Source organism: Antechinus flavipes, chromosome 1 (assembly GCF_016432865.1).
Source record: "Antechinus flavipes isolate AdamAnt ecotype Samford, QLD, Australia chromosome 1, AdamAnt_v2, whole genome shotgun sequence".
Taxonomy (NCBI): Eukaryota; Metazoa; Chordata; class Mammalia; order Dasyuromorphia; family Dasyuridae; genus Antechinus; species Antechinus flavipes.
This window is the reverse complement of record NC_067398.1, coordinates 643,540,995-643,556,826: the sequence shown is the minus strand read 5'-3', so window position 1 is coordinate 643,556,826 and position 15,832 is coordinate 643,540,995. Positions and strand designations below refer to the sequence as shown.

General features: G+C 42.0%; 1 protein-coding gene across 1 annotated transcript in view; it reads left to right on the top strand.

Annotated features, from left to right (window-relative positions):
- Positions 1-15,481, top strand: part of TSNARE1 (t-SNARE domain containing 1) — a 262,831-nt gene extending 247,350 nt beyond the window's left edge. The window contains exons 10-11 of the mRNA XM_051971168.1: positions 5,771-6,256; positions 13,982-15,481. Coding sequence (XP_051827128.1) covers positions 5,771-6,256; positions 13,982-14,580 — 1,085 coding nt within the window. The 3' untranslated portion in view covers positions 14,581-15,481. The remainder of the gene's footprint in view (positions 1-5,770; positions 6,257-13,981) is intronic.
- Positions 15,482-15,832: the final 351 nt, after the last annotated feature.

The window sequence follows — 15,832 nt, the reverse complement described above, 5'->3', positions numbered from 1 at the left end:
GGAACTCAGTTTCCTCATGAATAAGAGGAGAGGACTGCCCCGGTTGACCTTTAAGGCCCTCCCCGCTCTGCTGTTCCTTGTGCCACATCCCGAGGTCTCTCCTGGCCCTGACATTTTGTGTTACACTCTAACAGCCACAGGCTAAAAATGTTTTGGAAAATGGAATAGGTTGTTGTGAAGTTGCCCTAAGGAAAATGGTTGATTCAGCCAAACCCATTTGATTGTTTGTCTTTCTCCTTCCCTGGAGAACACTGAATTAGAGAAGGAGAAACTTCCTATAAAAGGAAACTCAGGCTGTGTCAGCAGAGGCCCCATTCCGTGATTAACACAGGATCACAGTAGAGATGGATTTGGAAAAACCCCAACAAGTTCTCGAGTCTAACCCTCTTGTTACATTATTTATATTGTGTTATATTTATAATCTAAATATTATATTGATATTATGTGGAGGAACTGAGGCCGGGAGAGATTAAGTAGCGGGACTAGGTCACAAAGGGAAGACAGCAGCAGAGGCCAGTTTGAATCTCGGGCCCTGCTCTTTCCACCTCATCCCTGTCCCGCCACTAGCACCCTGAGCCGCTGTCACTGCCTGCCTTACTCCAGGCTTTGGCGTATTCAGATCTCTGTTCTGCTACTACCTGGTTAACCTTAGACGAAGTGCTTCACCTGTGGGCCTCAGTTTCCCTATCAATAAAATGAGGGGCTTGGGCAGGTGATCTCCAAGCATCCTTCTGCCTCTCTGTTCTTTACTTCTTCCCATCACCTCGTCAGACCTTTCTGTCTTAACCTGAGCATGTAATGGGCCCCATGATGGTTGTTTATATGCAAGTGGGCTCTCCTCTAAAAGGTCCTGATAGTTCTCAGGATAGTTGACCCCATTTCTGTAACTCTTTCAGTTTAGAAACCACTTACTGGGCAAGGAAAAGAAACATATTATTGTTATCCTTATTTGGGGATGGGAAAATTGGGGATCGAAGACAAGGTAACTTGTTCACTGTCATACAACTAGAAAATGGCAAAGCTGGGAAACTTTTTAGATCTAATTACGATGTCTTCTTAGCAATAGTGTTTACATGAGGGTTTTCTAAGCAAAACTTGAGACAAAAACAGCAACAGGCATTTATCAGATGCCTGCTGTGTGCTAACAGCTGGAGACACAGCGAAAGGCAAAAGATAGTTCCTGCCCTCAACTAGCTTGCAAACCAATGAGGGAGATGATATGCAATTACTTTTTGGAAAGAATATCTTGACAAGGAAATGGAAGGAGTCTCATCTTGCTGTCTGAAATGATAGTAACTACATAGTATTTTAAATCAATACTGAGGGCTTTAGAGCCAATTCTTTCGTTTGCTGCCCATAACACCCCTCTGAGCTCAGCAGCACTGGTTATTATTTCTGTTGTACAGATGAGGAACAGATGAGACCCAGGATAAGCTAGTGCTCAAAGTCATAGAATTACAGAGATGGGGCTGAGGTCCCAGTCTCCTGATTTATAGGTGAAGACATCCATTATTCCACAGGACCTCAAGAGCATTGCTACCAGTTCCAAATCGTGAATTAATAATAATAGTAATGATAACAGCAGGAAAAATAGTCATCATTTCCCTTTTTATAGTTCTTTATTATTTATAAAACACTCTCTGACCCTGAGGTAAGTAGTGCAAGAATTATCTTCCCATTTTATTAAGGTACTCCAGAGAGTGGAATTGTTTAAGATCTAAAGTGAGTTTGTAGCAGTGTCAAGAACAAGAATCCAGATGGTCTGACTCCAAGCGGGGAAGGGGTTCTTCCCATCAGCAAAACCACATCCACAGCTCTAAATGAGAGAACCCAAAAAATATAGTCTATGACAGTCACCAAAAATAGGTCTCCTTTATTTTGGCTAAAGAAGTCATTCCAGGCTAAATCACTGGCCTTACTGGATAAATCACTGGATTACACTACAGACAAGAAGTAATAAAAGTTTGAAGTAGGATAAGGTCTGTGTAAGTGGAGAGAATATGAAAGTTTCTATTAAGTACCTACTATGTGCAGTGTACTAAGTGCTTTATAAATATTATCTAATTTAATCCCCACAATAACTTTAGAAAGTACACACTATTATCATCCGCATTTTACAGATAAGGAAACTGGAACAGATACAAGTTAAGTGACTTGTCCAGAGTCACATAGCTAGTAAGGATCTAAAACTAGGTTTTTCTGACTACAGGCCCAGCACACTTAAGTGCAACCTAGCTGTGGGTTCATGGATCTCCCTGAGTTCCCATTCAACCTGGAGGTAAGAAAGGACTGTCTCACAGTAGATATGAAGGCTAAGAAAAAGAATCAGGATCAGTTATAGGAACTCTGGAATATAATCCCTTAGAGATTTCTTCCTATTTACCTTTCCCTGGACACAAGCTCAGCCCATACTGCTGCGATACACTTAGAATCACATTGAACAAAATAACAAATATTAAATGCTTAACATTAGTGTTCTTTGAGAACCTGAAAAACCTTTGACTAGGCCAATTTACTTACCACCTTTTGCAGCTTTGATCAGGTGACTCATTTCTTTTATTCTTACTTTCACCAGCTATAAAATGATGGAATTGGACAGGTGATCTGTAAACTCACTTTGAGCTCTAAACACTAAATCTTTGACTCTGTGAAAGGTTTCATTTTATGAAAGATGAATTTCATCAATGTGGGCTTTCTCTTCAGCATTCCAAATCACACTACTCTGAGTCTTAGTATTTGGAGCATCTAGCGCCTATCCCCTCGTTTTATTTCCCTTTTTTGACAGATAGCTAGCTATAGATATATTGATTTTTCTAGACAAGATAATTCTGGATGGGAAGGCATTAATAGATAGTGGAAGCTAAAAACAATAGCTTCCTAAAGAAGGTAGTACTTGAGCTGAGTGCTGAAGGAAATGCGAGATTCCAAGGGGCAGAGGAAAGGAGGGGAGGACATTCCATATTTACAGGACAGCTGATGCAGAGACAGGATGGGAGGAGTGACATGCACAGAAGAGCAAATAGACCAGTGTGGTAAACCACTGAGAAGATGGAGGGGTGTCACCTCTAAGACAAGATGGAGAGAGGTAGGCAGAGATCTGGTTGTGAAGGTCTTTAAGTGCCAAACTGAGGGTTTTGCATATGAGCCTAGAGGTAATACAGAGCCAGTGGAATTTGCTGTCACATGTGTGGGAGTAAGGTTGTGTGACATGGTCAGACCTTTGAGGTTTAAGAAAATCATTTTATAATTATACATGTGTAATGGTATCAAAATACTTGTCTTGGGGGAGAGAAAATAATATTTAGAACTCAGAATCTTATAAAAAATGAATATTGATAGCTACCTTTACATTGGGAAAATAAAATATTCTTGAATAAAAACAAAAAAGAAAGTCACTTTACTGTTTGTTTGGAGGAGTGGAGAGAAATCCAAGGTAAGGAACCCCAGTTGAAGGCTATTGCTGAAGTCCAGACAAGAAGTAATAAAAGTTTGAAGTAGGTTAAGGTCTGTGTAAGTGGAGAGAATATGAAAGCTGTTATGCATATAGGAAGGCAAAAACTGACATCTGATTGGATATGTAGGATACATGAGCTTGAGGAGTCAAGGGTGATACTGAGATTGTGAACCTGAGTGATGGGAAGGATATTAGTGCCCTCTACAGCTCTAGGGAAGTTTGAAAGAGGAAGAGTAGGAGGTTCATAGAGAAAGACTATTAGTTCTGTTTTGGAATACTGAATTTAAGATTCCTATAAGACATCCAGTTTCATAGGCACAGAGTGATGTTAGTGATATATAGCTAGAGCTTGGGAGAGACTAAAAGTGGATAAGTTTAGGTAGATGCTAGATAGATAGATCTATGTAGAGAAATATAGACATAGATATATATCTGGAAGATATCTTCATCTACATGGAATTGATAATGAACCTATCAAACCTAATGAAGTTACCAAATAAGTGAGAGAGAAAGGGGAGTCTTGAAATAGAGCTTTGGGTATGCATCTTAAATAGGTGATGATATAACAAAGGGACTTAGGAGAAATGGTTAGATAGGTAAAGAACCACGAAAATACAGTGTCAAAAATAGTTTGAGAAAAATAAGTATCCAAGAGAGTCGACAACAATGATTAAATATTAATATAGATTAAGGACCCATCTCCTGATAGAGGGTTGATAGACTCAGAATACAGATGGAGACATATATTTTTGGAAATGTGGCCAATCCTGGTATTTGTTTTGCTTGACCATATATTTGTAATGGTTTTGTTTTTCTTATTTTTGGGGTGATGGAAGAGAGATGGGAAGGAGAAGAATGCAGCTCTGAAAAAGTTGAATTTTAAAAAAGAAGTTAGTATAAATGGATTTTTCAAGGTGTTTAGTTGAGAAAAGAAGAGGTGGAAAAGTACATATTGCCTGACCCTCAATGGGTATCTGGCCTCAAATGACAGACCAGCTGGAGGTCACATGGGAGTGAAAACTTATAGGAAGGATAGGGGAGGGGAACTATGGATGTGTCACCAAGTCATATTTCTTTTTTTAAATAGCTTTTTATTGACAAAACATATGCATGGGTAATTTTTCAACATTCGACCTTGGCAAAAACTTCTGTTCCAACTTTTCCTCTCCTTCCCTCCACTCCCTCCCCTAAATGGCATACATGTTAAACATGTTAAAGTATATGTTAAACACAATATATGTATACATATTTATAAAATTATCTTGTTGCACAAGAAAAATCAAATTTAGAAAGAAGGTAAAAATTACCTAGGAAGAAAAACAAAAATGCAGGCAAACAATAACAGAAAGAGTGTAAATGCTATGCTGTGGTCCACACTCATTTCCCAGTGTTCTTGTGCTGGGTATAGCTGATTCTATTCATCACTGATAAATTGGAACTGATTAGGATCCTCTCATTGTTGAAGAGAAGCACTTCCATCAGAATTGATCCTTGAATAATTTTGTTGTTGCCATTTATAAAGATCTCCTGGTTCTGCTCATTTCACTCAGCATCAGTTCATGTAAGTCTCTCCAAGCCTCTCTGTATTCATCCTGCTGGTCATTTCTTACAGAACAATAATATTCCATAACATTCATATACCATAAATTATTCAGCCATTCTCCAATTGATGGGCATCCATTCATTTTCCAGTTTCTAGCCACTACAAACAGGGCTGCTACAAACATTTTGGCACATACAGGTCCCCTTCCCTTTTTTAGTATCTCTTTGGGGTATAAGCCCAATAGAAACACTACTGGATCAAAAGGTATGCACAATTTGATAATTTTTGGGCATAATTCCAGATTGCTCTCCAGAATGGTTGGATTCGTTCACAACTCCACCAACAATGCATCAGTGTCCCTGTTTTCCCACATCCCTTCCAACATTCATCATTACTTTTTTCTGTCATCTTAGCCAATCTGACAGGTGTGTAGTGATATCTCAGAGTTGTCTTAATTTGCATTTCTCTGATTAATAATGATTTGTAGCACCTTTTAATATGAGTAGAAGTAGTTTCAGTTTCGTCCTCTGAAAATTGTCTGTTCCTATTCTTTTGACCATTTATCATTTGGAGAATGGCTTGATTTCTTATAAATTATAGTCTATTTGCTATATATTACCAAGTCATGTTTCAAAGGGTCAAGATGATAGATGGGCTTCTCTATTAACAGAGGAATCCTTATTCAATTCAGGTGCCAGCTCTTTCCCAAGATAGCTCTTGCCCCCAGAGTCCATGCCCATGCCATACCCTATCTCTGTCTGGTTCTTTTATAGGATCCACTATCAACATGTTAACATGCAAGAGGAGCCCCAGTCCAGACCTTGCTGTGGCCACCCCTTTATCAGAGGATGGGCCTGCTTCCACACCACCACAGCCAGGCCCTCACTCACGTGCCAAGACCCGAAAACCAAACTTTAGTCCCCAGGAGACAGAGATACTGGTGCAGAAGGTCACGCGACATTACCAGTTGCTCTTTGGGGCACTCCGGGGCACACCAGCCAAGAAACACCGTGTATGGAACAAGATCCTCCAAGCCGTCAATAATCTGGGATACTGCCGGCGGGACATGGGTGACTTAAAACACAAGTGGCGGGACCTTCGGGGTGTCGTGAGGAAAAAACTTGGGGAACAGCAGAGAGCCGCCACTGAGGGTGGGCAAACCCAGGCCCTCATCCTCACCCCGGTGGAGCGCATGGTAGCCGAGACCTTCTCTGCTCATAGCACCCAAGGCGAAAGACAAGGGGCCGAGTCCTTGCCAAGTAAGTCTGTTTTCTCCTGCCTCAGACTTCACTGGGTAGATGCCAGAGCATGGCAATGATGATGATGATGATGATGGTGATGGTGATGGTAATGATGGTGATGGTGATGATGGTGTTGATAATGATAATGATGATGGTGGTGATGGTGATGGTGATGATGGTGTTGATAATGATAATGATGATGGTGGTGATGGTGATGGTGATGATGGTGATGGTGATGATGGTGATGATGGTGATGGTGATGATAATGATGTTGATGATGATGATACAGTGCTCACTATATGCTTTATAACTGTTTCCCCATTGTATCCTCATAGAAACCCTGAGAGGTAGAGGCTGTTATTACCCTCATTTTAACAATGAAAAAAACTGAGGCAAACAGGTTCAATAGTAGAGTCACATAGAATAGAGCATTGGGTGGGACAGAGGAGATAGCAGTTCTAAAAAAATCTCAGGGCCCCCAAGGCCTTGGGGTCCTCCTCTGAAATGAAGGAGTCAGATTAGATCATCATTGAAAGTCTCTGATGTTGCAAGATTCTTGCAAAAACCAGAGGAGCCCTGAAAGCGGGAACCTTATCTCTTCATCAGTTCAGAAGCTTTCTGAGAGCAGTTAACAAGAAATCATTTCTTTGGTGAAGACAAAGACTATTGTACCTACCATGTACTTTCATGTAGCTACCATGTAGCTCTCAGTAGCTACCTGATGACTTTGGGCAAATTATTTCTCCTCTTGGAGCTTGAGCTAGATGGCCACTTAAGTCCTATGCATCTCTCTGTTCTTTTTCCTTATTTCTTATTTTTCCTTTTCTTTCCCTATTTTTCCTCTTTCTTCTCCTCTCCTTTTCTTTTCTCTTTCCTGCCCCTCCTCTCTCCCTTAGCTTTCTCTTTTTTTCCTCCTCTCTTTTCACACAGATAGCTGTAAAACTACCAGATGCACGTAGGCAATGACTAGCTTCTGTTCTCTCTTCATCATTGCTGACCTCTTTGGAGCTTCATTCCCACCTTAACAGAAAATGTTTATGAATCCCAGATCAGATCTCTGGTCTTCATTCTCTGCCTGTCCAACCCTTTTATGCTCTATAAGTGTGTGTGTGTGTGTGTGTGTGTGTGTGTGTGTGTGTGTGTTTAGGATTGTTGGTACACCTGTGCCTTTATAAATGTGTGTGTGTGTTTGGGAGTTCATTATTTGTTTGGCTTTGCATGGGAGCTTATATATGTGTGCCCAATTTTTGAATTTAAAAAAATGAGAAAGGAGAGAAGAAAGTGTAAATAACTTTTTTTTCAAGAGATTTGGCTAAGAAACGAAGGAAAGATATAGCATGATAGAAAAATGAAATACTGACTTCAAATGGCTAACATCCCCATAAATCTATGGCTGAAAAATGTGAGTATGAATCTTAGCTCTGCCTCTAACCCATTGGGTATCTTTGGGCAAGTCGCTGATCTTTTCTCAAGTGTTCTCCTCTACAAAATGAGGGGAACTAATCTCAGGCTTCCCTCCTGTTCCCACTGGGATAACTTAGGAATGGGGAGGAGAGGAATTAGGAAAACCTAAAAGAGAGGGGGCCTCTGGAGATCAGCTCCTTGATAGGCAGTGAGAACCTGCTGGGGGATGCTCACTACCGGGGCAGTTTAGCTAAGAGATATTCCTGCCCTGATAGAATACAAGGTCTATCTGAGAAGTCAGACTTTGGCATGTAATATTTTATTGCTGTAAATCAGCTCCAGAAAAGACCCACTCCACGCAGAAACTCTCACCTCTTATAATTGCTTACGATAAGGAATCTCGGTGGTGAAGCCTTTCCTCATTACCATTACTAATCCACATTTCCCTGCACTATGCTTGTCTCTTCCCTCACATGCAAGGATATTATTTTGTGGTAAAGTTACTTGTGCCCACATCTTCAGTTTAATCCAATAAGCATTTGTGCATATGTGTGGAATCCTGCGCGGATCACTTGGAATGATGCAGAATATGCTTATCCTAGAACTAGCTTATAGATTGTTTTTCAGTTGTTTCACTCATGTCTGACTCTTCATGACCCCATTTGAGATTTTCTTGGCAAAGACACTGGAGTGATTTGTCTTTTTCTTCTCCAGCTCATTTTACAGATGAGGAAACTAAGGCAAAAATGGTTAAGTGACTTGCCCAGGGTCACACAGCTAAGAGGTATCTGAGATAGAATTTTAATTCATGTTAATTTCTTAATTCTGACCCCATGCTCTAGTTATTGAGCTATCTTTAGAGTTTATAGTATTATAACCCAAGACAAAGATAACTAGAGTTTAGAGGGCTGTGTGTTCAGTACATTAGAAAGCTGCAAAATGCTCTGTGTCTATTTCCCCTCTAGTCTGTGCACACCCTCAGGGCAGAGACTTCACCAGACATGCAAGCATGGGACTTGGAGTCAGAAGATCTTGGTCAGGTGTGCTTTTTCATCCTGCTGAGACTCACTGATTCATCTGTAAAGGTACCTGTGGTACCTACCTTCTAGGGATGTTGTGAGGTTGTTTGGAAATTAAATACCATCTAGAAATGGAGCTCACCTTTCTGTTTTTCTCACAGTGTAAGCATAAATCCTTGTATCATAGTAGGTGCTTAATAAATATTGAAATGAACTAAAACGAATATTATACATCAGTTCCCTTCACTCCTGGCATCCATCCAATAGAATGCTACTGAATGCCTACTGTAGGGAGGGCCCTATGCCTGATACTGTGGAGGAGACAAATTAATTAGAGAGGGAAGCTTTTTCTATCTGGGGTTTAGTGGAAAGGGAAAGGAGTAAGTACTTGTTTCCCCCAGATTTTTCTCTCTGTACTACATATTCCAAAGTTAATATTCACTCTGATTTTCTGTATCCTATAATCTGCATTCCAAAGTTCATTTCAGCTCTGCTATCCAATATGCTATCTTCTGGTTTTCTTACTAGTTCTGTTGCTAGATAGCACATTCATGGCCCAGGTACTGTGTTGAGCACTTTGCAATTATTATCTCATTTTATTTTTACAACAATCCTGAGAAATAGGCACTATTATCTCCATTTAAAGTTGAAGAGGGAAACAAGGTGGTCCAGTAGAAATAGTGCCAGTCCTGAAGTCAGGAAGAATAATCTTCCTGAGTTCAAATCTGGCCCCAAACACTTATTAGCTGGGTGATCCTAGACATGTTACTTAACTGTATTTGTCTTATTTTCCTCACTTGTAAAGATGAGCTAGAGAAGGAAATGGCAAACCACTCCAGTATCTCTGCCAAAAAACAAAACAAAAAACAAACCCAAATGGGTCACAGAGTCAGACATGATTGAAAAATAGCTGAATAATGAAGAATTGAGGAAATTAATGATAACTCTGGTTCAGTGATTTATCCTATAATAATAATTATAATAATAATAATAAAGTCAACCAGCTACTAGCATCTGGGGTTGGATTCCTAACTCCAGACTCGGCATTCAACCACTCTGTCCCCTAGCTGCCTCATAGAATTTAGTGTCCAACTTAGTGGACAATTTAGCATCCATAGAATCTAGAATCCAGCAAATCAATGTCTGTTTCCTCCTGGGGCCATGCTTAGAAATTTAGTAAAAGAACCTAATCCTTGTCCTCATGGAGCTTGTAATCTAGTAATAGTAGATTCATTATAGCTCCCCTGCTAGCTGACCTGGGACAGCAGATAACACAGGGGGTGGAGTGTCAGGGATGGAGTCAGGAGCCCCCCTCTTCCTGAGTTCAAATCCAGCCTCAGATACTTCCTAGTTGTGTGACGTAGGCAAGTCACTTAACCCCATTTACTTATCTGTAAATGATAATAAGCTAAAGAAGGAAATAGCAAACTGTTCCAGTATCTCTGCCAAGAAACCCTCAAATGGGATCACAAAGAGTCATACATTACTGAAAATGACTGAACAAGAACCTTGAGTAGTGCTTTATGTTTAGAGAACTCCTTCCCCAAAATAGGTGGTACAAGCACAACTATGCCCATTTTGCAGAGGGAGAAACAACTTGTTGAATCCTCTGGTTCTCTCTGATGCTTTTGGCTGCTGCCTCTAGCATGATCTTTTCCCAGCAAGAAATAAATAATAGTTTGTTTGTAAGTGCTGTTTTTCATTACATTCAGACATCTTGATGTAGCAGAAAGAGTCCTGGACTCAGGAGTCACAGACTTTGAGGTAGAATCCTAGCTCTGCTGCTTCTCTCTGTGACCTGGGGCCACCAGCTCTTTCCTCAAAGCTTACAAATGTCCTTCCCTTGGTTTTATAATCCCTCTTTCCTTGTCCCCTCACCCTAATCTGTCGTCCTAGGTTTTACAAATACTTTGCCCAAATCATAGGGCCATCCACATCCTTTGCCTCTATTTTCTCACTTCCTACTCATTTCTCAGCCTCTGGCCATTAGGCTTCTGATCCTCCATTTCAGTTGGAATTTCTCTCTCCACAATCATCCACTTATTCTAATGTTCCTGATCCAGTGCCTTTCCTCAAGTGATCATCTTACTGGAACTCTCTGTAGTTTTCAAAACAGCTGAATGCTCCCTTCTCATAGATCTCTTACCATCCCTCAATTTATTAGTCAGTGCCCTGTTTTTTCCTGTTTGACCACTCCTTTTTAGGTTCTTTTGTTGATTATTCAACTATCTCTCATCCTCTAAGTGTGGGTGTCTTCCAAGGCTCTGACTTGGGTGTCCCTTAAGGCTCTCTACATGTTTTTGCTTGGTGATCTCATCAGCTCCCATGTGTTCAATTTTCAAATCTATGCTGATGACTCTCAATTCCATATACCCACTCTAATTGATTTTCTGGACACCCAGTGACTTGCTGCCAACAGTCTGATGAGTGATGACTTTACTTCTCCATCTTAAAATCAACATTTCTAAAAATGGATTGTATCATCTTTCCCTCCTCAACTCATCCAAATGTCCCCATTTCTGGGACTGCCATCCCTCCCATCATTTGGCTTCCCAACATCATGATGATATCTTTGACATTCTGGAGAGATATAATGTCACTGCGATGAGTGTCAGTTCCAGAATCAGGCAGACCTGAGTTCAAACCTCGGTTATGTATGAGTTGGATCCTTTCCAAGCCTCAGTTTTCACATACATCAAGTAGGGATAATAATAGCTGTAATGCCTGATGGTTTCTCAAGTGCGTCTCTTATGTACTGTGCTTCTGTGATTACACTATTGTTTGACGTGGTACTCCCATCAGTACATACTCAGGAGGCCGTGCTGCCCTAGACAAAAAGTCTCCAGAGTGCACATGCATGTTACATTATGGCTCCATCCAGCCTCTTTTCCCCAAAGGACAGTTCTTTTACCTTTTTACTTCAAGAAAACTCTAATCAATCCACCTGGGTGACAGCTACTGAAGTTCACTTGGAAGACAAACAATTGTGAGCTAGCAAATGGATTACTTATTGACTCAGACTGTAGACATGAGTGAACACTGAAAGGATTATGTCTGTGTCTCTTGTATATCCTCTGTCTAATTGTTACTTTCCTAACACACCGACAAGGGAAACAGTACAGGATCATTGTCTCCATAGTACAGAAGGGGAAACTGAGATGTATGAAGGGAGAGCAGTTTGCTCAAGGTCAGCAGTCTGGAAGACAGATGACTGGCCTTCTCCTTCCAGCTCTCCCATTAGCTGTCTGTAGGGTTTTAGACGAACTTTTGCTGTCTCTGGGTCTAGATTTCCTTATCTGTCAAATGAAGAGTTTAGACTAGATGGTTTTAAGATTCCCCCCTAATTCTGATGTTCTGTGTGCTGTATTCCAATGCTGATCAGCCTTCCTATATTATAGATTCCAAAGTTCCTGTCAGCTTTGCCATTCTGTATAGTCCACTTTTCCAGGTTTCTTCCAGTGCTGCCACTATTAATTATGTGTTCACCAAGTCTGCCATTCTACATTCCATATTCTGTCATTTGATATAATGTGCTATGATATTTGTATATATGTGTCTGTATATAGTGTTCTGGAGTTCCTTCTGGTTCTGCCATTTTTTATTCTATGTTCTAAGCTCTGCCATTCAATATTTTCTGCCTTTCAGTATTTTCCCTAAGTCCTGCAATTCAATATTCTATTTTCTAAGATACCTTCCAGCTCTGCCTTTTGATATTCTTTATTCCAAATTCTGCTATTAACTGTTCTATGTTTCTTTCCAGCTTTGCTATAGTTTTAGTCTGTATTCCAAGTTCTGCCATTCAATATTATAGTCCTAAGATGCTTTCCAATTCTTCCATTTAATACTCTTATGTTCTAAGGTTCCTTCTAGCTCTGCTATTCAGTATTCTACATTTTAATGTTTCTTCCAGGTCTGCTATTCAGCATATGTTCTGTCTACCACCTGAATGTAAAATGGACAATTAATATGCAGAGAGATGTCAAACTAGATGACCTTTGTATGTTGCTACTCTGAGATTTCCTGGTTCTGTGATTCTGTGTGGATGCCTCCAAACTGCAGATATAGCCATCGTGTTGTAATGGATATATGCTAGATTTGGGTTAAAAATTACTTAGATTTGAATTTTACCTCTTACATCACTAACTGTGTGATCTTAGGCCAGTCATTGCTCCCACTCTAAGCCTCTATTTCTCTGTCACACTGAGATGACGTCTCCCAGCCTTGTGGAGAGGTTCAGTGAGATGATGTAAGTGAGATTTGCAAACTCTAAAGCATTATATAAATGTTGTTTAAAAGGATTCTTTGAGGCCTGTTCTCTGCCTAGTTTAATCTGAAATCAAATCTCTGTCTTTTTCTCAGTGAGTGACTTGGTCTCTCTTCTGCAATAACGGTGAAATGTCTGAGGTTACAGATGGTTTTGCAGGTAACATTGTTGAGCACAGAACCAGTTAAGGCAGAATTAGTTAGAACCCATCACCACAACATAAATCAGCTTAAGGCTCACTGCCTTTGGCCCATTGTCAACTGCTCCCAGGCCTGCTCCCATCACGCTCAGTGCCAAAGGTGCAGCTCACACTTGCAGGTCCATCAGAAAGCTGAACTGCTTGACTGGGAGTGCAAATCTGCAGTAGGCAGCTCAGGGTATTTGTGACATGTCCAGAGTCACGTAGGTAATTAGTCATCGTCCCATAGAATCTTAATTTGGAAAGACCTCAGAGGGCAAAAATCACTTCTACAACCCCATGACAAGCTAGATCTTGTTTACATAACATGTTACATTTAAAGGAGGTTTTTATAATTTCCTTTCTAGACCTCTTTTTAATCATTTGTAAAATGGGGTTGGGGGAGCGTCAGAATCTCTCTGAGGACCCCTGCATCGTGCCTCCGGCAGCCCCCACTCTACTCTCTGGGCTGCTCCTCCTTGGCCAGTAAGCACTTATTAAGCATCTGCTGTGTGCTAGGCACAATGCTAGGTCCTAGAAGAACAAGTCCCAACAATGAAACAGTCTCTGCTTAGCTGCTGCCCTTCCTCCGGGGAGAACCATCCAGCTCTCTCCCAAAGCATTATCTTCCCCCCTTAGAATACTAGCTCTTTAAGAGTGGGAGCCATATTGCTTTCTTGTGCTTGTATCTCTAATGCTAGCACTGGCCCTAGCCCATAATAGCCATTTAATAAATGCGTTGTCATCTCAATCCAGAGAGACCTTGTGCCCTAACCTGGCCATAGTCCCTCAGCAGATTTCCCGGATGGTCCCTTTGCCAACCTGTGATTCTCTTTTTGTGTCCCATAACCTCTGACATCTGTGTCTTCCTTCTGCAGCTGATGAAGAAGAGGAAGCGTCCAGCTGCCTCTGGATGCCCTTGCGGACTCTGGACCCCCCAAGCCTGGCAGAAGCTGACCCTCTGGACCTTCGGGGCGTCCTGCACACCTCGGCCTCCTCTCCCTCTCCTCCCCCCTCCCCTGGGGCAGCCCCTCTGGGGGCTTCCTACGGCGGTGGGGGCTGGAGGCCTGCCTTGCAGGGCTCTGCGCTGCTGGCACCGCCCACCAGCAGGCCCAAAGCCGACGCCTCAGAGTTCGAGCAGCAGCTGATGGAAGCCCATCTCCAGCAGGGAGCTCTCCTCTCCTCCTGGTACCAGCAGCAGAGCTCCCTGATGACTCAACAGAATCTGCTGTTGGAGCGTCTGGCGGAACAGAGCCAGCGGCTGGCCGATGGGGTGGAGGCCCTCAACCGGACCCTTGAAAAGCTTGTGGAAGCCCTCCCACTGGCTCATGAGGCAGCCCACCTCATCCAGGACAGCCCCCTGGCCCCTGGCAGTGCCCGCCTGCCCTCCCGAGTGCCAGTGGGGGACTCTGGCGGCCCCTCCCCGGGACTTGATGTCTTCTCAGGGATGATCTTGAAAGTGGAGGAGGAAATTTAGAAGAACCTCACTGGTAGGGAGCCAGCCTACAGAGAACCACAGAAAAAGCTGTTTTCTCTGGGATGATCTTGAAAGCTCAGAAGGAAATCTAAGACAAGGATTCATTGTCCGCTCTTGCTGTCGCGATTGTTCAAGTGGGGCATGGTCTGGGAGAGGGAAGCCAAGAAGCCAACTAGGAGGAAAAAAGAGACCTTCTCAGGGGCAAAATGACAGAAGATTTCTGAGGGAAGAGCTTGCCTTCCTGTTACCCCAGGCTGCTTCCCAGCATTTCTAATGGAGTAATAGAGATGGGGGGAATCAGCTGAAGAATGCTGCCCAGAGCGAGGTCTTCTCAAGGAAGATGGAGCTGAAAGCTAAGTCAAGGACGCCTATTGCCTCACTTGCTATTCTAACTGAGCAGATTACACAGGAAGCAAATCCCAAAGTCCAGAGGAGAAAAGGCAGGAGAGGGAAGGAACATCCCCCTGGGAAATCATGGAGCCGGTTAGGTGGGTGCCTATAGATGTCTGAAGCCTGGGCCTGAGATTCGAACTCTCCTCCAACTTTTCCTGGTGGACTCACTCTGAGCAACAGTGGGGGTTGCCCTGACCAGAAGTGGTGGGCAGCCCCTCCCCAGCTCAAGGCCTGTTACTCATCCTGCTCCCTGAGGTTCTGGCCAGAGCAGAAGAGATTCCACTCCCAGGAGAATTTCTGTCCCTAGATCTGTTTTTATATCTCCATTTTAAGCACAGCTAATACAATCTCTGGTCCTTGGTGCTGCCTAAAGAGATTGGCAGCTACTTTGTACCTCTTGGTTTTTATTGATATTAAGGTATTTTTCTTATGAAAGCACAAAGCATTTTTTAAAAAAATAATGATGGTGATGGTAATGATTATAACAACAAATAAAATGAAGAAAAAAACAAAAACTAATTATTGTTGATTTCTGGTAGTTGGGATATTGGCTGGGATACTTCCCAGCAAGGGACCACTTATTATTATAGTTGATATCACTGTTAATTATACTAATTGTGGTCAAGCCTTCTTTGTCTTTTTTTAATGAAACAAATCCTGTCCATTGTTACCTTTGATCAGCAGTTATGTGAAGGAAACGAAATAGGAATCCTCTTCCCCAGTTGAGAGAGGAAATGGCCTGGAAAAGTCCCTTAGGGATTTATAGGAAAGTTCAGTCAGTCGTTTTCAGCTATGTCTCATTCTTTGTGAGCCCACTTGGGGTTTTCTTGGCAGATACTGTCACTTCCTTCTCCAGCTC